Genomic DNA, 22,457 nt, shown 5'->3' with positions numbered 1-22,457 from the left:
TTCATGACATCCAGTATTACAAATTTACTCTCTCTGATGGACGCAGGTCCAGATCAACCGCTCTCAAAACTCCGCCATGTCTCTCCCCACATCCACCACTGCTGGCGGCTCACCTCCAACTGCACAGCGCTACGCGCTGTTCACATCCAGCTGCCCAACACTACAATAGCGACTATTCTAACAATGCCACCCAGCCACAGACTGCACACAGCACAGCCAGTGATTTCCATACAGACCGCCACGTGCCGTTATCAACATAAAAACCTAAACAGCCTACTTACAACCGGACCACAAGTGTTCGCGATTACTTTTAAAAACATTCTGGACGGTTCAAGCGAATTATTTGGCCACCCAGATCTCATCGAACACTTACGGACTTAATCGAGAGGTCAGTTCGCGCTCAAAACCCTGCTCTGGCAATACTTCCGCAGTTATGGGTGGCTGTAGAGGCAGCATGGCTCCATTTCCTGCGACGCGGTCCCGAGTTCGATACCCGGCGGCGTCAGGGATTTTCACCTTCCTCGAGATGACTGGGTGTTTGTGTTGTCCTCATCATTTCATCATAATGCATGAAGGTGGCGATATTGGGCTGAGCAAAGGTTGGGAATTTGTACGGGCTCTGATAACCGCGGAGTTGAGCGCCTCACAAACCAAACATCATCGTCAACCATTTCCTGCAGGTGACTTCCAACGATTTGTTGAGTCCATGCCACGTCGAGTTGCTGCAGTACGTCGGGCAAATGGATGTATCCCATGACTTTTGTCACCTCAGTGTATAATGCACTGCACTAAGTTTGAAGCTGCAGAAGGTACACTTGAAATTTTAGTTAAGGTAACTGGCGCTTGCAGAGGTAATTGTGGTGTCACCGCCAGACACCACACTTGCTAGGTGGTAGCTTTAAATCGGCCGCGGTCCATTAGTATACGCCGGACCCGCGTGTCGCCACTGTCAGTGATAGCAGACCGAGCGCCACCACACGGCAGGTCTAGAGAGACGTACTAGCACTCGCCCCAGTTGTACAGCCGACTTTGCAAGGAACGGTTCACTGACAAATACGCTCTCATTTGCCGAGACAATAGTTAGCATAGCCTTCAGCTACATTTGCTACGACCTAGCAAGGCGCCGAATTCAATTGATATTGAGATTCTATTAATGTATCATCAAGAGCGATGTTCTACAAATGTGGATTAAAGTTAAGTATTCCAGAAGCTACGTACTTTTCTTTATAGCATTCATTACGTATCCTGTTTCAGACCTCACGCCAGCTTGCGTGAGTTTAAGCGCGTGCCTTTCGGCTTCCTCTCATTGTGTCTAGGCTGTCTTGCCTAGACACAACAGTAATCGCATTCTGCGCCATTCTATTTAAGAAAATCGTACAGAGAAATGGGAGTTTTTGATGGACTTTTCCATTGTGCTCACGTTTTCGTAAGAAAACTCACCAAATACTGCACGAGACCTTCTTCAGAATGGTGAATCAAAATGTATCGTCTGCCAGATCTGTCCTCCATTAACCAGTCGCAGCAGACACAACAGCTAATTACTAGAAATCATTAAAGAACGATACCAGAAATAACATACTACAAAAAAAATGTTTTGCTCATCTCAACATGGTTGGAACCATTAATTTCACCGTACCACACGAGTGCCGACGCATAAATTTAACTGCCGCGAGCAGTTACAAATCAGTGGACGGATCCCAGCCGAACAAACAATCGATTTGAAATATTCCAGTGATCTGAATGGACAGTTCATATGAATTAATTAAGTTACCCACTTAGAACCTATTTGCTTCTCTCTAATATATTAATAAAAATAATTTCGAAACGGGGAACTAAGATTAACAACTGTTTCCGCTAGAATGGCGTTTTGTATGCAGACGAAGTCACACTACTGACGGAGAATGAAGATGACCTACAGAGGGGAATGATTTTATTAGGTAAGATGTGTGAAGAGCACTGTTTGACGAATTCAGAAAAAAGGCCAAATTAATGTATTTTAAAGGAAAGCATCCTGTAAGGACAAAAACTGTGGTAACAATAGAACAGGACAAACATTTTGACTATTTAAGTTGTGATGTCGCGTGTGAGTAGGGCGAAGACGTAGATAAGTTAGCGAAGTTTGGGAACATGTCTGGAACAATAAACTAATGAATAAAAATGAATAAAATTATAATTTTATAAGACAATGCTTGTTTACGGAAGTGAATCGTCGGCTATATATAAACATCAAGAAAATTGCATACAAGTAACATAGATAATGTTTCTAAGAGGAGTAAAAGGATGCGCAAGAGCCACAAGATTCCGAAATTCGGAAATTGAGTAAGTACTGACGATATATAATATTCGCAATAAAATACGGGAAAAAATGCCGGAAATAAATGTAAAATCTTGAAGCATGCGTTGTAAAACTTAGATATTACTTAAGATGGTACAATCGTATTCCGTCTAAATATGTGTTGTTGTGCAGATAATTTCGATATTGATTAAATAGGGAAGGCGAATTTTGCACAGCATCAGTTGTCTTTAACCGCAAAGTGGGGCTAACTGTCAAAATATGTACTAAAGATAAGTCACTGGCATCGTTTTGAGCAAAGGTGAGCGGACGTCTAGGCAAATGGTGGATTGAACAATTCACTCGGGATGCTGCGTTCCATCACAGGAAGTGCGGAGTTGGCTCACGTCTTAGAAACGGAGCTGCATGAAGCGAAGGTCACGCCTCGCGCGTTCGGCATTCTCCGCCAGCGTTCGGAGAGCGGGGGTCACGTGACGGCAAAACTGCAGCCTCGCCTGTTCTCTTCAACAGTCGCTCGCGAAACGTGGCGTTGGTAGCAAGCAAGAGAGCAGGTGCCATTGTGTTTCGTGCCTACAGCAGTGCAGGCGTGCGTGTATACAGCAGGTAGGAGCCTGAGTCAGCACGACTCTAACACCGTCCTTGGTCTTGAGTGCAGGTTTATAAGATGTGAAAATATTAAGTGAAATATCTAAGTAAATACTACTAAAAGAGGATGCGTAGCAGGAAGCGGCGAGTACTTGCCGATACGACACACCGGTTTGTTCCGTGACAGTTACCAAGTTTCTCTGCCCGCCAATAGTGTCTTTTGCGTGTGTGTGTGGTCAGGTGCTCGCTAACGGCTTTGGGTATGTTACCCTTCTCTCTCGCTTCCTCGTGTCATTCTACTGTAGTTGTAATGTGAATTTCACTGGTAGATTTCGAAGAACAGACCGTGTTTGATGTTGGACTGAAGTGTGAACAAGGCAGAGGTAGGCATGAATTACATTATCGAGTTGGGCATGAGGTGACGATTTTGCATCGATACAGATGCGAGGACATCTTTTCCAGTGTTAAAGGATTTTCAGTTTCTGTTATCCGAAAGCGTGCTTGGCAAATTTCACTAATGAATGCCTTTCGAAAAAATTAGTCTATAAATAATTTCTGAAGCGATTTTGATTTGTCGTCGGCGTCGTCGTCGTCGTTGTTGTTGTTGTTGTTGTTGTTGTTGATGTTGTTGTCTTCAGTCCAGAGACTGCTCTGATGCAACTGTCCATGCTACTGTATCCTGTGCAGGCCTCAGCTCCGAATAACTACTGCAACCTACATACTTCTGAATCTGCTTAGTGCATTCATCTCTAAATCTCCCTCTACGATTTTTACCCTCCACGCTTCCCTCCAATACAAAATTGATGATCCCTTTGGGTCGACAGAGGCGTCCGATCCCACGCGTCGGCTTTGACCCGTGACGTAAGGGTGTTGTCGTGTGTGACGTCATGACGGCGAGGAGGTTGGTTTGTGTGTGGCAGTCTCCAGTTCTGTTTTATCTTATTTTATTTACTTTTCTGATCTGTTCGTTCTATCTCGTGAGATTTTTTAAAATTTAAAAACACTTATTACTTATTTTAATTATCTGTTTCCTCGAATTTCTGTTTTAGTTTATTATATTTATCTTTCTGATCTGATCGTTCTATCCCGTGCGATTTTTTTTAAAAAAGACATAAAACACTAATCAGCTACTGAAGCATCTTGGGACTAGTGCAGCAGGGGATACAACCCGTCGGCTTTGGACAATGACGTCACAAGCGGCCAATCGAGAAGCGATTCTTCTTAGTGTTGTAGCTCCCTTCAGTGGCTGATAAGTGTTTTTTGGCTTTAAAAAAAAAATCTCACGAAATAGAATAAACAGATCCACTTTATTAAGCAATCAGTAAAAAAACGAAACTGAAACATAACAGCAAAAGCGAAAATGGGAAACTGCTCTCTGGCGGCTTGTGACGTCCTTGTCCAAAGCCGACGGGTTGTATCCCCTGTTGCACTAGACCCAGCATCTTTATCTTCTATGGGTTGCAGGGGTTACGACCCCTGGGGAGGTGGGTGGGTATTCATGCATGGCTGTCTTCACTTACACGTTGTAGCTACGCAAGGCGTCTAAATTTGTTTATATTTAGTTTGCCCCCCACCCAAAACACCCCATTTCCCGCGCTTGTCCCGTTAGTGTCATTAGGCTTCTTGTGGAAAGTGTGTGTGTTTGTTTTTGTTTCCGCCATATTTGTGACGTCATGGGTCAAAGCAGACGGGTGGGATCGGACGCTTCCATAATTCCATCCCTTGTTGCCTTAGGACGTGTCCTACCAACCGATCCCTTCTTCTAGTCAAGTTGTGGCCCAAATCCCTCTTCTCCCCAATTCTTTTCAGTACCTCCTCATTAGTTACGTCATCTACCCATCTAATCTTCAGCATTCTTCTGTAGCACCATATTTCGAATGCTTCTGTTCTCTTCTTGTCTACACTGTTTGTCGTCCATGTTTCACTTCCATACATGGCTATGCTCCATACAAATACTTCCGGAAAAGTCTTCCTGACGCTTAAATCTATACTCGACGTTAACAACTTTCTGTTCTTCAGAAACACTTTCCTTGCCATAGGCATTCTACATTTTATATCCTCCCTACATCGACAATCAAGTTATTTTGCCTCCCAAATAGCAAAACTCATTCACTACTCTAAGGGTCTCATTTCCTAATCTAATTCCGACAGCATCACCTGATTTAATTCCATGATACTCATTTTGCTTTTGATTATGTCTTATATCCTCCTTTCAATACACTGTGCAATCCTTTCAACTGCTCTTCTAGTTCCTTTGCTGTCTGACAGAATTACAATGTCGTCAGCAAATCTCAAAGTTTTCATTTCTTCTCCAAATTTTTCTTTTGTTTCCTTTACAGCTTGTTCAGTTTACAGATTGAATAACATCAGGAATAGGCTACAACCCTGTCTCACTCCCTTCTCAAGCACTGCTTCCCTTTCATGCCCCTCGACTCGTATATCTGCCATCTGGTTTCTGTACACATTGTAAATACCATTTCGCTCCCTGTATTTTAACCCAGTCTCATTCAGAAATTGAAAGAGTATTCCAGTCAACATTGTCAAAAGCTTTCTATAAGTCTACAAATGCTTGAAACGTAGGTTTGCCTTCTAAGATAAGTCTCAGAGTCAATATTGCCTCACGTGTTCCCACATTTCTCCAGAATCCAAACTGATCTTCCCTGAGGTCGGCTTCTACCATTTCTTCCATTCTCTTGTAAAGAATTCGTGTTAGTGTTTTGCAGTCGTGACTTATTAAACTGATAGTTCGGTAACTTTCACACCTGTCAACACCTGCATTTTTGGGATTGGAATTATATTATTCTTGAAGTCTGAGTGTATTTTGCATGTCTCATACATCTTGCTCACCAGATGGAAGAGTTTTGTCATGGCTAGCTCTCCCAAGGCTATCAGTAGTTTTAATGGAATGTTTTCCACTCCTGGGGCCTTGTTTCTGTTTAGGTCTTTCAGTGCTCTGCCAGTTTCTTCCCATTTCATCTACAGTCTCTTCCATTTCCATAATATTGTCCTTAAGTACATCACCCTTGTATGGACCCTCCATATACTCCTTCCACCTTTCTGCTTGCCCTTCTTTGCTTATGGCTGGTTTTCCATCTGAGCTCTTGATATTCATGCAAGTGGTTCTCTTTTCTCCAAAGGTGTCTTCAATTTTCCTGTAGGCAGTATCCTATCTTACCCCTAGTGATATGCGCCTCTACATCCTTACATTGGTCCTCTAGCCATCCCTGCTGAGCCATTTTGCACTTCCTGTTGACCTCATTTTTGAGACGTTTGTATTCCTTTCTGCCTGCTTCATTTACGGCATTTTTATATTTTCTCTTTTCATCAGTTAAATTCAATATCACTACTGTTACCGATGGATTTCTACTAGCCCTCGTCTTTTTATCTACTTAATCCTTTGCTGCCTTCACTATTTTATCTCTCAAAGCTACCCATTCTTCTTCTACTGTATTACTTTCCCCTATTCTTGTCAATCGTTCCCTTATGCTCTCTCTAAAACAGTGTATGGCCTCTGGTTCTTTCAGTTTATCCAGGTCCCATCTTCTTAAATTCCTACCTTTTTCTAGTTTCTTCAGTTTTAGTCTACAGTTCATTAGCAATAAATAGTGGTCAGAGTCCACATCTGTCCCTGGAAATGTCCTACAATTTAAAACCTGGTTCCTCTGTCTGTCTTACCATTATATAATCTGAAACCTTCCAGTGTCTCCAAGCCTCTTCCACGGATACAACCGTCTTTCATCATTCTTAAACTAAGTGTTAGCTATTATCAGTTACGCTCTGTGCAGAATTCTACCACACGGCTTCCTCGTTCATGCCTTATCCCCAGTCCATATTCACCTACTAATTTTCCTTCCTTTTCCTAGTATCGAATTGCAGTCCCTCACGACTATTAAATTTTCGTCTCCCTTAACTATCTAATTTCTTTTATCGCATCATACGTTTTTTGAGTTTCTTCATCCGCAGAGCTACTTGGCTTATAAACTTGTACTACTGTGGTAGGCGTGGGCTTCGTTTCTATCTTGGCTACAATAATGCGTTCACTATGCTGTTTGTAGTAGCTTACCCGCATTCCTATTTTCCTTTCATTATTAAAACTACTCATGCGTTACCCTTATTTGATTTTGTATTTCTAACCCTGTATTCTCCTGAGAAGAATTCTTGTTCCTCCTGCCACCATACTTCACTAATTCCCACTGTATCTAACTTTAACCTACCCGTTTCCCTTTTTAAATTTTCTAACCTACCAGCCCGATTAAGGGATCTGGCATTCCATGCTCCGATCTGTAGAACGCCAGTTTCCTTTCCTCCTGAGTAGTCCCTGCCTGTAGAGCCGAATGGGAGACTATTTTACCTGCGGAATATTTACGCAAGAGGACGCCATCATCATTTAACCATACAGTAAAACGATTTCGAGTAATAGTTTAAAATTAAAAACAGTTATACAGGATATCGCATACTTAGGAGTACGCCTTGGCGGAATAAAATTTCCCAGCAAAGGCAAGCATTTATCAAAGTAAAAATAGCACTGAGTCATAGCGCTGGATGCTTGTTTACACTCCGACAATCCGTAACAGTAGCAGCGCAACAGGACGAACTTCGATCGATGCTGTGGGTGACCAGTGAGGCAGTGCCGCTGACCTTGCCCAAGGAGGCTGTGGAGTTACGCAGTGGGGCAGGGCGCTCACTGCTGTATAGCATGCGCAGTCAGCCAGTATGAATCACGGTCCGCAGTCTGCCTGGTCCAGGCTTTTACTTCCTAAAACTTCGACTGCTTGGTCTTTTGTGCTACCTACTCATGCACATTTAATTTGTAGTTGAATGCAAATTATGTTTGTGAGTGCATGGTAAGTGTGTTACGTGGAACTGCAGAAATTGAAAGCGAATGAACTGTGATTCTGCAGCGTCAAGGTAACGTTTTCACAACGGGTATGTTTCTAAACTTACCACACACCTCCCGTCTTTTTCACTGGAAAAAATTTAAACAGGGATTGCAAGTTTGCCATTACTGTGAGACTTGAACGTGTAAATTAGCCCATACCTCTCCATTGCAAACTAAAACGAATCGTGAACTTTGCAGGGTACGTTGCTTAACATCAACAGTGAAGGTCTAGATGTGTTCCAGGCTGTGCCGTAAGGCGTGGGTGGATAGCTTAGCCGATAAGACGCAAGAGGTCCAGTTGAAGCCTCCTTCAGTGAGCATACGGCTGATCTCGCGTTAAGTTCTGATAGGGTTAGCGTTTGCTGATGAATCGTCGTTGCGAAACTTGTCAGGAGCAGGCAGCTCATGGAGCTGACACACCACACACCATATTATTGTCTGAGAAGTGAAAGATGGAGATGGTTAGTTTTTTAACATGCTCCATCATATTAATTTTGTGATACTTCTTGTTTAGGTTTGATTTTTGTACGAGGTATGTGATGGACAAGACTAAATATGAAGTATTATGTTTCTGTTAATGAGAGTATACAACAATTTTCACAATAGTACATTTCATACGCTTCATATTTCTTGCAAGCGATGTTTCACACTAATACGGAAAATATTCCGGCATACAAAATAAAGTGTGTGCGCCACATAAGGTTTCAGGTAGCAGAATGCTCCTTTTATCTTAGGCAAATGGCATAACTGTTTGTTAGGAGGTTTGTCATTGCAAATTGTATGAATTTCCGTTCCACCACAGTTTTAGTAAAAGTTTGTCGACTGCTGAGTTACCTTCTTTTCCTGTCTTACACTTCCATAGCGTCTTTCTTTCTTTATTACGTTAGAGAAGCCAATAAGACTTGAACACCTTCTGCACATATGCCAGCAGCTCTGGCGGCCAGTCGAAACAGATATGAGGCAAACTTGAATCTTCCCTGCCCTGTAAACATAGCTGTAAGATTGGAAGTGAGTGTTTGGCGTCATTGGCCGGGAGGCCCCTTACGGGGCAGGTCCGGCAAACTTGGTGCAGGTCTTATTACGTTCGGCGCCACATTGGGCGACCTGCGCGCCGGATGGGGATGAAATGATGAAGACAACTCAACACCCAGTCCCTGAGCGGAGAAACTCCCCGACCCAGCCGGGAATCGGACCCGTCACGCTGACCACTCAGATATCGGGGCGGATAGCTCTAAGATTAGACGACATTGATAACGTTGTAGGAAGACTGAGAAAATAGTCTGAAAAAATCTGTTGTGTACGCATCTTAGAGTTTGAGACTTTCCCTTTCTCATATGTCTATCGTAGTGCATCTAAATTGTTATTTCACCATAGACGCAGAAATTTCTGCTGCAGATTTGCGTTGCTTCTCTAGAGTTCGCTGTTTGACCATCTTGAGTGCTAATTCATTCCAGGGGTCCCTTTATGGGTCCATTCAGAGTTCAGCTACCATTTCCTCTGATGCAGTCCCCCAATTCTGATTTCTTCTCTGAAATAATTACAATTTCCGTAATTTTTTGACTAATCCAGTAGAACTGTACTGTCTACTCCTATGTTCTGAGTCATCTTGAGAGGCTTTTGAGATCTCGAACATGTTGCGTTTTCTTAATTATATTTTCCAGCTCCAAAGCTCCCCTGTTCCTTCGCCCGAAATGCCTCCCATATGGCCACATTTAGCTTACATAGATTAAATCCGGGATAGAGGGTCATTATTTTTTTTTTCAAAAGCCAGTTTCACGACCTGATCCACAAGACCAACCTGAAACTTTCCATAAACTGACTTTTCAATTCATAAAAAACAAGTCGATTTCGGTTACAAAGGTACAGCAAATTTCAAACTAGCTAAAATCCGTAAAAAATATGTAATACTTGGCCATCATACTGGAGCATCAGGACTCGATAGCCAGATACGTAACGAGTAGATGACCGTCGGAAAAATACTTTAAAATCAGAAAATTATAAAAAAAGCTTTGAACACTTTAAACATGTTATGGAATCTCTTGGTAGAAAAAAATTGTGTAATGTTAGTTGAAGGTAAATTATATCTTAAACAAAACCTCATTTGTATAAAGCATTTTACAGCTCCAGAATTTTTTAACGTTTTATTAACTCTTTGGAAAATTCTACTTCTGTATAGAAGATGATATATCATCTCAATTATTCGGGTAATTGAATCTGGAACTAATCCTGATTTATGAAAAGAAATGTTTACTTCATAGACTTCGATTTATTATTTTAAATACTGCGTTACCACGTCAATGGCAAACATCAAAATACGATGTGCAGAGTTCGTGTAACCAACGCTTGCACCAGGCACACTGAATCCAATCACAGGTTTTATCTGTGTTTGAGTAGTCTTCCCCGCATCCAACGCACTCGTCCTCTTTTTCGACAACTTCGTCACTTGACTCTTCATTGTAGTGAAAGTCATCTGACGAGTCTCAACCGTCTGAAGCAGTTTTAACCTTCCTGATCCGAGCCTTTTTCACTAGGATTTTCCCAATAGGCCTAGCTTCTTTTCCGTTTTTCATCGTGTTTCCATTTTAACTTTATAATGTTTTCTTTTGGCGTGAAGTTTGTAGGTTTAATATTTCTGGGCCTACGCTTGTTTGAGGCTCGGGTCTAGCTGGGAAAGGTGAAACATTGTTCAGAATTTTTTTAAATTTTTTTTTAGTTACTTGGATAGTTTCATTTGAAATCACAAGCCAAATAGGCGCATGTCGTCTGGTCTTGTAGGAGATCCTAGTAGAGGTAACGTTGCCCTTCTTTCAGGAGATTTTCTTTTTTTTCTCTCTATTGTCAGCTGTAGTAGTCGGTGATCTAGTAGTGGATTGCAGCTTGAGTAACAGAACTCTTTCAGTGGATTTCTGACTAGATGTCTGGATCATATCTGCTCTCTAGGGAAACATGACAAACATGTTGAGGTTCTTTCATGGAATGTTCGACCAGATTCGTTGATGTTTTCATTTCCCATAAGCCTATCTGTGGAACTGCATCGGGATTGAGTAGGTAGTTTGCCTTTGCTTAGAATCCTGACACAGGATTCCCTGGTGTTACAGTTTTTCCCCAACTATCTTGTAGAAGCTCGGCAAATTTTAGTCTTCCTAGCTTCGGATGTAGGTGATTATTTTGTCATTTTTCAGCAGCGCTACAAAAATGAAACACTAACGATTTGAAGACAGATCGGTCCTGCGGCTGCAGATAATGGGTAGTATGGCTGGTGAGGCACATCAAACTGGTAATATTCCTCTAGGCAAACTCCAACATCTGATGTGTGGCCATCCAAAACCAGCATAACTGTTCCAAGGGGTTTGCGGGGCACAAAATGATTCTTTAGCCATTCAAAAAAAACCTCAGCATTCAGGAAGAGAGACAACTTTACTTCCAGGTGACATGTTCTCCTACCACTCCTTTTTTAAGTAATTCCCTTCATGAAAACATAAGGAGGAAGAAACTCCCTTCACCATTGCAGCCAGCGAGTATGTAGTAGTGCCTCCACTTTCTGACGAAGTAATCATAGGAACTGTATTTGACCCGTTTTCAGCTACAACGGCACCTGATCGGCTATTTAACTGAAGGCCTGTCTCATCCATGTTAAATACACTTTCAGTTTATTGAGCAAACCATTTTCTTCCATTATGGTTGAAAGTAAGTTGAAATATTCCTTGACCATCACATCTTATCCCCTGGACTGTGGACAAAGACATGCTTTCATTTTTATGCAGACTTAGATCTACATGTCGGCATAACAACAGTTGTAACCAATCGTCACCCGCATTTCCTTTTTCGTTATTAAATTTGTTTTACGCCAAGCTGCAAAGTAAAATCATAAGCCGCACCTCGTTAACGGAAAACCATGGGCCTGCAAGTTGTATGAGGTGGACAAGTCGTAACTCATTAGCTGAACAATAACTAGGACCCATTGGAATTTTGGACCACAGCCGGCATTTAATTTTCTCTCGAGAGTTTTCCTAGAAACATTGAACTCTATGGAAGCCTTTCTCAGGGAATAACCTTCTCTGATTACGTTATTAATAACATTTTCCATGATCGCCTACAAGTTCGAATGTGAATTTATTGCGCCGTTTCCTCGTCAATATCAAACTTATTTGTCAGGTCACAAAGTGAGTCCATTTTCGAATTCCCATACGACCAACATTTCACATGCCTCTGTAAGCCATAGATGTCACCCAAAAGCACGGCGAGTGAACGTATATAAAGACGTCGTCCGCATACTGATGAACTTCAATGTCTCTAGATCGACAACATACTGGGCATATAGTAAGGGACTCAGAATCGCGCCCTGCGGGAGGCCACAAGACACACAACACGTCAACCTGATCGCGGATATATACTATACTGCAATCAAGTAAACTGTAAGTATTGCGTAAAATTATCCCCGGCAGACGCAACATTTGCTATTTGTTGATAACTTCAGGTACCAGGACATTGTCCTACGCCCTCGAAAAGTCAAGAAATAAGTCCATCAAATACATGTTGTAACCTCCCCGCAAATAATATTGTTAAATATGAACGCAAATTGGAGCCAAATGTAAACTCCCCACAAAATTGATAAATGATAATTGACCATTAAACCACACAATATTGATTAAATAATGAACCATGAATCGAATGTAACCTCCTAACACAAATAATGTTTAATATCTGGTAAATTCTATAAGGACAGCAGCGCTGACCTTCGGCCCTGTGAAATAATTAAACCTGATAAATTTTATGAGGACAGCAGCGCTGACCTTCGGCCCTGTATTCTGAATAAAACAAGCAAAAATTCTTACCTCAATAAAACTGCAATTATATATATCTGCTCTTATGTTTCGACACAGCTTCGTGCAATGCTGGCGTATATATTTTTTTTAATTCTTGGAAGGAATGCATAGGAAAAATTCTTTAAATTGTAATGAATGTTTTTCTTTAAAAGAGTTACTTTATAAAAAATTATTATTGGGGCATTTTTTTGAACAAATTAATTACAATTAACATACATTATTAGATGTGCGCAATGCTGCGTCTTTACCTTCTACAACAATACATATCGTCCCGAATCGTGACCAGAGTCGCGAGAAGAGCACGCCGTCGACGCATGCCGACTTCTGCTCGGTACAACTGTCCACTCGCTACTACTGTATCCGACTGACTACTACTGCCGACAGAGTACAACTGAACACTCGCGCGGTCAAGCGCAGACTAGCAACGATAAATAAATCTCTGGTCAGAGATTCTGTCATGCCTCGCCATCGACGGTAATGAATACATACGTGTTTCAATGTTAGTGAAGGACGTGGTTTCAATGTCCATCGCAAAAAAAAAATGGTTCAAATGGCTCTGAGCACTATGGGACTTAACTTCTGTGGTCATCAGTCACCTAGAACTCAGAACTACTTAAACCTAACTAACCTAAGGACATCACACACATCCATGCCCGAGGCAGGATTCGAACCTGCGACCGTAGCAGTCCCGCGGTTCCGGACTGAAGCGCCTAGAACCGCTCAGCCACCGCGGCCGGCATTGACCAAACACATCCAATGGGAGTGCACACAGATAGTTGTTTGCAGAACTTCCTGCAAATCTTCCTCCAGTGTTCTTTCTAGTGGGCCTTGAGAAAGCACTTAGTGGACGCATCCATTCGTTTGTAGGCAACGTAGTTCTCCCACATGGTATACCGTTTAAGACGACTACAAGCCAGTCTATGTTGCGCCACCTCACGAGAACATTCTGGGTGCCACTAGGGAACCGGAGATAGGCTGGTGCCCTTCTGTCGAATACAATGCGACACCAGTAGATTGATACAATTCCTAAACATAATGTATCTTGCTTGCAGGAATGACGATGTTTGGTCATACATTAGTGCGCCATACCCTAACCAATCTACCTGCAGAACGTCCCAGTAGGCCACGATAGGCGTTGCGTTGAAAGTCAATAGAAGCACGTAGTGGTTAGACCTCATGGAGTAGGGAAGAGTAGTTCATGTAAAAAACGAAGAAAGTGACGCTGAGCACAGCCAAATCGATGGCTGAAGGTTTCTGTCCAGGTAATGGAACTAACGTAGGGGCTCAATCATTGAGGAGAATGAGATTGAACTCGTCGATAATCTCGAGGACCCGTCACCCAACCTACCATTACAGGCATAGGCCCATGTCTGTAAATCCCCATAAAATAGGAGTGGAGGTTTCAGTTGTTGAACCAGTTTGTATGACTCCTCAAGGGAAACATACGACTTATCCAGCTGTAACTGGCCACGATGATTAGGTGACCGACTGGAGTAGAGAGCTTGGCCGCTATCACTTGGAAGCTGTTGATAGCCTCATGGGACGCCTTTGCTGGTGTGTGATGCAGTCCATTATTAACGAAGAGGGCGACACTTTCCCGAGCATTTCTGTCTTGGCGATAAATCTGCAATCCTCGAAAGCAAACAATAGAATTTGATGGAAACAACGTCTCTGATAAGGCAGCCACTACCATCTTCCGCATCCAAAGTTCATGTTGGACTCCTTTATTGGCAACCGCAGATGGTGCTTTCCTAAAGCTCGCCATAGCTGCTAGGTGTAAGGAATGTCGTTAATAGTTGTCGTAGAGGCTGCAACTGTAAAGTTCCTGCCGGCCGCGGTGGCCGAGCGGTTCTAGGCGCTTCAGTCCAGAACCACGCGGCTGCTACGGTCGCAGGTCCGAATCCTTCCTCGGGCATGGCTGTGTGTGATACCCATAGATAAGTTAGGTTTACGTACTTCTAAGTCTAGGGGACTGATGACCTCAGATGTTAAGTCTCATAGTGCGTAGAGCCATTTGAACCATATTTGTAAAGTTCCTGGTGTCTTTGCATCTTCTAAGAGGTGCATGGTAAACGAGATAATATTTTCGACGACATATTCTTTATTACGAAGTGGAGGCGGTTGTTACTGTACTGAGGAGGATACGGGTTGGATGGAAGCGGGACCTGGGGTAGATACAAGACAAAGTATTCGTAACGAATGAGAGAATCCCTGTCGCCAGACTGGCCTAGGAGCACGTCATTTTGATGGAACTCTTGTGCCAGGGATGGCACCCGATCTGTCTGCCGACTGAAAGTCATGTAGATGATGCAAGGCGCCCTGAGGGGGTCGGTGGAGGGGGGGGGGGGGGGCGGGGGGGAATCCTACAGGGGTGACGCGGTGGCGTTGGCCGCGTAGAAGAGTCTCGTAAAGCGATATTGGTTGCGGGAAGTGCATTGGAGTTATAGGCTGGAAATTCAGGTGATTTTGGGGACTAGGAGGCTGTCAGTGAGCAGGGGAGTACGAGAGCTGCGACTTACCAGTTACCCTTCCTGGCGGAGCATAGTATTTTGCACGTTGGAGCACTTGTTGATGGAGCAAGGCCGACGATAGCAATTTAACCAGGTCGGAAACGGAGCGGTATGTGAATCCGCGGTATGTGGACCACCACACTTGCTGCAACGAGTATGAATTCTATATTGGCTTGCTGGATAATGAAAACGTCAGCAATTTCTACATTGAATGGGTGGAGTGACATCCCCAGAATAGCAGCATGTGAGGGCAGAGTTTGGGAGTGAAATAACACCAAACAGACTGGAATCTGCTTGTTAAGGTTCAAAAAATGGCTCTGAGCACTATGGGACTTAAGGTCATCAGTCCCCTAGAACGTAGAACTACTTAAACCTAACTAACCTAAGGACTTACTTTTGAATGCATTATGGGAACAGCAGTGATCAATAAAATTGTAAATAATTACTATTAAAAACAGTCTTGATCACAATTTATTTTATAAGGTGACCGGTTTCGACCACTGCTGTGGTCATCTTCAGACCTACAAGATGTATACAAAGCATTAATTAGAGGGCTACATGCATTAATGAAAATACATAGAGTTATACAGCTATAAAATGTTGAATTACCATTGAGTGGAAACCCCTTTCTGTTGGAGAATCACAACTGGAGAAACCAGTGCACGTCTTACTTTATATAATGGAGGCTCCACCCACTTCTGACTGCATGATGTCATTATTAACCAATGAGTTATAAGTCGAATTACAATTTAAAATTTCTTAGTTAAAAGAACATTGCCAAGAATTAGAAATAAATATACATTAAACTTTGCTTATTTAACAGCTATTGTCAATTAAAAAGCGTTAAAAATATTTAAAAATGTAGGAAAATGAACTTCAGTTTGGCAGTACATGGGTTGCCCTCTCGTGGCCTGTCAGTGAACCATTTGAAACCACTGGTTGCTATGGTGAAGTTAGACGCCGTTACAAAGATGAAGGAGCAAGCTTTTTCCACTGAAGTTGTTGTAGAGTCGATAGTTGAACTAGTGGTTGCCATGGTGAGGACAAACTCCAATGCAAAGATGTGGCAGCAGGCTTCTTTCCAATGAAGTTGTGGCGTCAGACGATGTATTATTGAGCAGCAACTTGTCTTTATTGAAACGAAAAGAGTAAGCTACAATAATCTGTAGCTGATATATATAACTCATGCTGCACAAATACGCTATGAAGTAGTTGACTGTATATATAAAATATTATCTATGAAGTTAGTATGTAGATTACCAGTGCCATTTTTTTATAAGGCATTGCTATTCTTCAAGTTACATACCAGTCATATAAGCAAATAAAATTGAAAGAATTTAAAATTATAAAATTATTAAATTATGAGCCATTGTCAATAATAAAATAAAACGATGTGAATTAGCAGTCTAAAAGCATAAAAGCAATAATTCTAAAACAGGTAGTCAATCATAAAATAATGTTTGGTAAAACACAATTACAATGTAAAGATAAAATTATTTGCTAAAAGTCTTAATAATTAGAAAGACCTTTTTTTAAAACAAATACAGAAGAGTAGACATTCTAAAGCAGATCATCGAAAAGCTCAAAGAAATGTTTGTCTTTGAACTGAAGTTGTTCGTTTAAAACAGATAATGGATTACTTTTGTGAAGTGAAAAAATTTCAATTTCTTCTAAGGTATTTAGCAGTGGTCCTTTTGGCACAGTATGTAATATTTTCAAATTCCTAGAAATGCAACCCTCAGAATGATTGTATTCATCAAGATGTTGACCGAATATTGATTTGATACGTGCAGCACCAGTAGTATGTTCTCTGAAACGTGTTAAAAAGTTTCGGCCAGTTTGGCCAATATACTGTTTCTCACAGTCATTACATATTATTTTATAAACACCTGACTTTTGGTATCTATTTGAGTCTCCAATTGTGTGTTTCAGTTTCATCTGTAGGGGGTTATTAGTTTTAAAAGCTATTGCCACGCTTGTGTTCTTAAATAATTTATTTATTTTATCTGAGATAGGTCCCATGTATGTCATTTGTGTAAATCTCTTCTTGGAATTTATAACGGCATCATTTTTTTCTTGTAATTTTTTATATAACAGATCAACCTGATGGGAATTATAATTGTTAGCAACTGCTATCTGTTTTAATGTATCAATTTCCTTTTGGATAGCATCATGTTGGAGAGGTAATTTCAGTATCCTATGTATCATAGTTTTAAAAAATGCCATTTTGTATCTTAATGGATGGCATGATGTAGCATTTATTATTACGTCGGTTGATGTGGGTTTTCTATAAATAGAAATATTATGTCTTCCATTCTGTTTTGTAACCTAAGGACATCACACATATCCACGCCCGAGGCAGGATTCGAACCTACGACCGTAGCGGTCGCGTGGTTCCAGACTGTAGCTCCTAGAACCGCACGGCCACAACGCCCAGCGCTTGTTTAGGATATGGATGATGTGTATCGTGTGATACTTGGGACAGGTATATGTTCTCCATCGCGTCAATGATATCCTTGTCTGTCAGGCTGATGTCACCACAAATATCATATGTTTGGAGCAGGAAGTTGGGAATACAGACATCAAACTTAAGATCCTGGGAAACAGGGACTTCTATCAAAGAGTTGGCAGGTGTAGAGGTTTTCAGTTCTATCTTAACTCTCTTTCTGCCTGACGAACTAATGTCAACAATGTCATGCTTGAGATGAGATTTAGAGGAAAATAATAACTTTTGTACTACGTAAGGTGGTGTTTGTCATCGTTCTTATCTCAGTTCTCCATAGAGACAACATAGAGGCCTGCATCTTATCGAGTGTACCGGTTGTTGATACTTCCCCGTACGTCTGCAGTAGTGGAAGCAACGGTTTACTCTAAGACCGTTCTGAGTTTGTCTGCATTGTACCATTACTAGAAGGGGGATCCCAACCCGTTAACTCACACATATTACAGTCTGCGAGTCGACGCACAGCCGTTTAACTAAGAAAAGTAATTTCCTGTGCTGACTTGCAGGTGCACTGGCTTCAAGCGCGAAGCTGAAAGGGTCGCTGGATGGCTAACTTTCTGACTAACCTGATGCAACTGTTGTTGTTGGTAGCGATACTGCTGGAGTTGCTGTTGCCTTAGCTGTAATAGTTGAAAAAAGGCTACTGTCGAGCCAATTGTTGCTGAAACTACAATTGATGATGATGGTGGTGCAGAAGCTACTGTTCGGGTTGATGTTGTGGCTCCCGTCCTTGTTGGTGTTGGAGAAGCCCTGTATCCGGGATCTCACCACGGTTGTCGGACATTGATGGCAATGGAACATCTGTCGGTGCGTTTCGATGGCAGGTTTCTAGTGCCCACTGTATGACCTGGGCTGTATCAGAGGAATCGGCCAAATGGTTCAAATGGCTCTAAGCGCTATGGGACTTAACATCTGAGGTCATCAGTCCCCTAGACTTAGAACTACCTAAACTTAACTAAGGACATCAGACACACCCATGCCCGAGGCAGGAGAGCGCGGTTCTGGACTGAAGCGCCTAGAACCGCTTGGCCACAGCGGTCGGCTGGAATCGGTCATTTTACGGTGAACTATGTGGCACTACTGCCGACAACGTATGACGAAGAAACCACATTCCGGCGTACGTTGTAGGTAAACTATTCTCCTCAAAAAACGACGATGTGGCCAAGGAAATACTAGTAAGAACGCAAGGAGTACAAAGGACCACACCCGTTGGCGAAACTTAAACAAGTCACGGCCACGCAGAGTGCACTAGCGAGGACGCCCGAGTGCCGCGACAGGCGTAAGTGAACTCGTCGATAAAGTTAAGATTGCAACTGTCCTAATTGACGATTGATTGTGAAATACAGAGTGTTTATAAATGAATATCGTGTTTTAACGCTTTATAGTATTTATTATATTAAACGTACAGTTATAAATGATATGTCAAATCAAAGAGCAACTCACAGTTTTACCAAGAACCTTCTAAATGTTCAATGTGAGCACTATTTGTCACATGGCACTCAAGTCTATAGCCGAGTTCTTCCCAAACTCTGATAAGTGTGTCTTCAGTGATTGTAGCAACATTTGCTTCAATCCAGTTTCTTAATTCATGGAGGTCTGCTGGTAGTGGAGGCACGTACACACGGTCCTTGATGAATCCCCAAAGGAAAAAATCGCATGGCGTTGGGTCGGGTGAACGTGGAGGCCATGCAAAGCAAGCCCTGTCATTGGGCCCCTCGCTACCTATTCAGCGCCTGGCTGTAGACTTGATGTGTGCCGTGTGACAAACATACAAATATTGATGGTGCTCTGTAATAGCAGAGTGATCATCAGTGACCCCGTGTTCAGAATCATCGTCCATGGAACTCGCTGCCGAGGCTGAGGAGACGGCGGGCTTGGACCTGGGTCCCCTGCTGGACGCCGGGGAGTGCGCCGTCGTGACCCTGGCGGCGGGGCAGACGCTGTTGGCGGCGCACAGGGCCGTTCTGGCTGCGAGGAGTCCAGTGTTTGCCGCCCTGGTCCACCAGGACTCGCTGGAAGTCAGCGGCGGCCACATTGACCTCACAGACGTCGAGGGCCCGGTGTTGCGCCACCTGGTCTCTTACTGCTACACCCTCCGGGCTCCACAGCGGCCGAGCGTGGCCCCACAACTGCTGGCAGCTGCAAAGAAATACGGCGTCCCTGGGTTGAAAGTGGAGTGTGAGCGAACTCTAGGTGAGAAAATAGGGCTGGCACAGACGTGTTTGCTCTTTACATGTAACTATTGCAGAAGGGCAGCTCGATTAAGGACGCGGCATTTTAAGTTCCTTTTGGTGCTGCTTTTGTGCAGTGCAGAGAGGACCATTTTGTCACTCGAGGAAAGTCACCAAAAAAGATCTTTAAAAATGAAGTAGTACACCTGTGTATAATACAATGCAATTTTTATTGTTAAGGTACTTTGAACAGTTAAGGTCAGGGAATGGAAAGTTCGCTCTCAGAAGCTGTGGTTAATTTTGCCGACGAGACTGTTTCTAGATTACTTTACCACTTCGTGAAACCAAGTTTTCGTGCAAAGTTCGATCAGGGCATGAAGTTCCAAGTGCATCCGCTATTTTTTTCGAACCCCCTTATGAATGTTTCCTTCAATGCAGTACTTTCGAAACCTACAGTTTACGCTTCCCTGAATTTTATTCCTATGGCAGCTGAGTTATTGAACTGCAGAGTTTAAGTTCACTCCTCAAACTCACGTCGGATCCAAACGAGTGGTACAACTGTCATTCAGTTAATCCTGCGAAATTATTCTGTACATAGACTAGTCGATAAAAAATGCAGATCATCGTCCTATCGACAAAAGTGCGTTAATTACTAAGAATTATTTCTCGTGGAATTCGTTACGTGAACATTCCTCTGCTTTGTCAGTTGTGTACGGTATAGAGCAAGTAACTTTGTTTTATGCTTCCACAACCTGAGTATTAACATGTATGGACATTTCAAACCCTTTATTAAATTTGGAAAATTGTGCTTTCGAATGGACGTGACAATAATCCGTCGTCCGTGCGATTTAACAGTAAACTGTCCAGAAGAGTTAAAGAATGGTTCGTATGGCTCTGAGCACTATGCGACTTACCTGAGGTCATCAGTCCCCTAGAACTTAGAACTACTTAAACCTACCTAAGGACATCACACGCAGCCGGCCGGTGTGTCCAAGCGGTTCTAGGCGCTTCAGTATGGAACCGCGCGACCGCTACGGCCGCAGGTTCGAATCCTACCTCGGGCATGGATGTGTGTGATGCCCCTAGGTTAGTTAGGTTTAAGTAGTTCTAAGTTCTAGGTAACTGATGATCTCAGATGTTAAGTCCCATGGTGCTCAGAGCCATTTGATATCACACACATCCATGCTCGAGGCAGGATTCGAACCTGCGACCGTAGTGGTCGCGCGGTTCCAGACTGAAGCGCCCAGAACCGCTCGGCCACAGTTGCCGGCTCCAGAAGAGTCTTTATCAAAGCAAAATCCTGTATTTTCTGGTGGGAATTTCTTTAACGTTATCAACTATTATTTTCCGTCTCTTACTGCGTTTAAATGATTTACAAGACCTGGTTAAGCCCTTACGTTTTCCATCTGTGATATACTTTCACAGTAGATTGATTTCGCCATTGGCCATTATTAGTCGTAGTTTATTTCGTATCTGCACAACTTCTAGTTTCTTAAACTTCAGTGTTGTTTTTAATTAAGCTATTGCTGACGTGTCCTGTGTGGTAGGACTGATTGCCCCATGTCATAGTCAATTAGCATTACTTTCATTCTACATAAAAATGCAAAAACAAATTTGTGCAGCACTGACTTATCGTGCAGACTATACTCAACTACAGATTAAGGACTCCTCCCAGGGGGTCCACAACTCTTTTGTGGATACGTGCGTAGCGAGCACGGGACCCGAGCTAATGTGGCCCTCCTTCCTTTCTGGGCTGCATACCTTCCTTTTCCGCATCCTTCCCCATCCCCCATCCCCCCAGGGGGTCCACAACTCTTTCGTGGATACGTGCGTGGCGAGCACGGGGCCCCGAGCCATTGCAGCCTTCTTTCTCTCCCGGGCTGCATTTCCTTTCCCTTCCCCTCCTTTCCCCTCCATACCCCTTTCCCCTCGCCCTCTCCTCTCCCTCTATTGGTGTCCTTGCTTATGTTGGCCCCCGCTATCCTCCTGGTTCTGTTGGTTTTACACTCCGGCTTTGTTGCGCAATCATCTCCTCCTTTTGGCATTCCTTGGTCCCCCTCTGGGGTTTGACCTCCATTCCAAAATTTCTCTTCCGTAGTGTGAGCCATTTGGGGAAGAGCACCTTACCTAGTGTCTCCGACGTGTGCCCTACTAGTACATTCCACCTTTTCTTTTACGTTGTTGTCTGATGCTAGGGTGCATAGCCAGCACGGTAGCCAGCCCGTGTGGTGGGGTTGCTATGTACCCTTTTGGTTGAGCCCCCTGAACACACAGGGATCACACTTCTGATACCTGAGCTGTGACCTCCTCATGCATGCCTTGGAGTGGTTGCTCGTCATCCTGGAGCATCGGAACTCCCGGCAATGGCCGCCGTGCCAGACGGCCCTTGCTGTGGCTGGGTGGCGCCCGTGAGGAGAGCCCCTGATCGGAGTGGGTGGTATCAGGGCGGACGCTATGCAGATGAAACGCATACGGGTCCAAAACTCTGGCCGCTCTTCTGCGGCCGTCTCTCTGCGTGGTACTGATTCCTCAAGTGCTGCTTCTCTTGCCCCTTCGGCCTTCCCTTCCGTGGCTACCCCCTGGGAGGAGGGTCAGGCCCGTCGTCTAGGGGCAAAACCTTTCCCCCGTTATCTAGTTTGCACCAGGACTGATGGAGATACTTTCACCAGTGTCAAACCTTTATTCTTTGT

At 43.2% G+C, this 22,457-nt stretch overlaps 1 protein-coding gene across 1 annotated transcript in view; it reads left to right on the top strand.

Annotated features, from left to right (window-relative positions):
• The first annotated feature begins 2,808 nt into the window (after nt 1–2,808).
• LOC124805001 (poly [ADP-ribose] polymerase tankyrase-1-like) overlaps nt 2,809–22,457 on the top strand; it is a 60,940-nt gene continuing 41,291 nt past the window's right edge. Inside the window, exons 1-2 of the mRNA XM_047265398.1 lie at nt 2,809–2,896; nt 19,424–19,789. Of these exons, the coding sequence (XP_047121354.1) occupies nt 19,435–19,789 (355 nt within the window). The 5' untranslated portion in view covers nt 2,809–2,896; nt 19,424–19,434. The remainder of the gene's footprint in view (nt 2,897–19,423; nt 19,790–22,457) is intronic.

Source organism: Schistocerca piceifrons, chromosome 7 (assembly GCF_021461385.2).
Source record: "Schistocerca piceifrons isolate TAMUIC-IGC-003096 chromosome 7, iqSchPice1.1, whole genome shotgun sequence".
Classification (NCBI taxonomy): Eukaryota; Metazoa; Arthropoda; class Insecta; order Orthoptera; family Acrididae; genus Schistocerca; species Schistocerca piceifrons.
The sequence above is the reverse complement of the archived record's forward strand: the minus strand, read 5'-3'. Positions and strand labels throughout refer to the sequence as shown.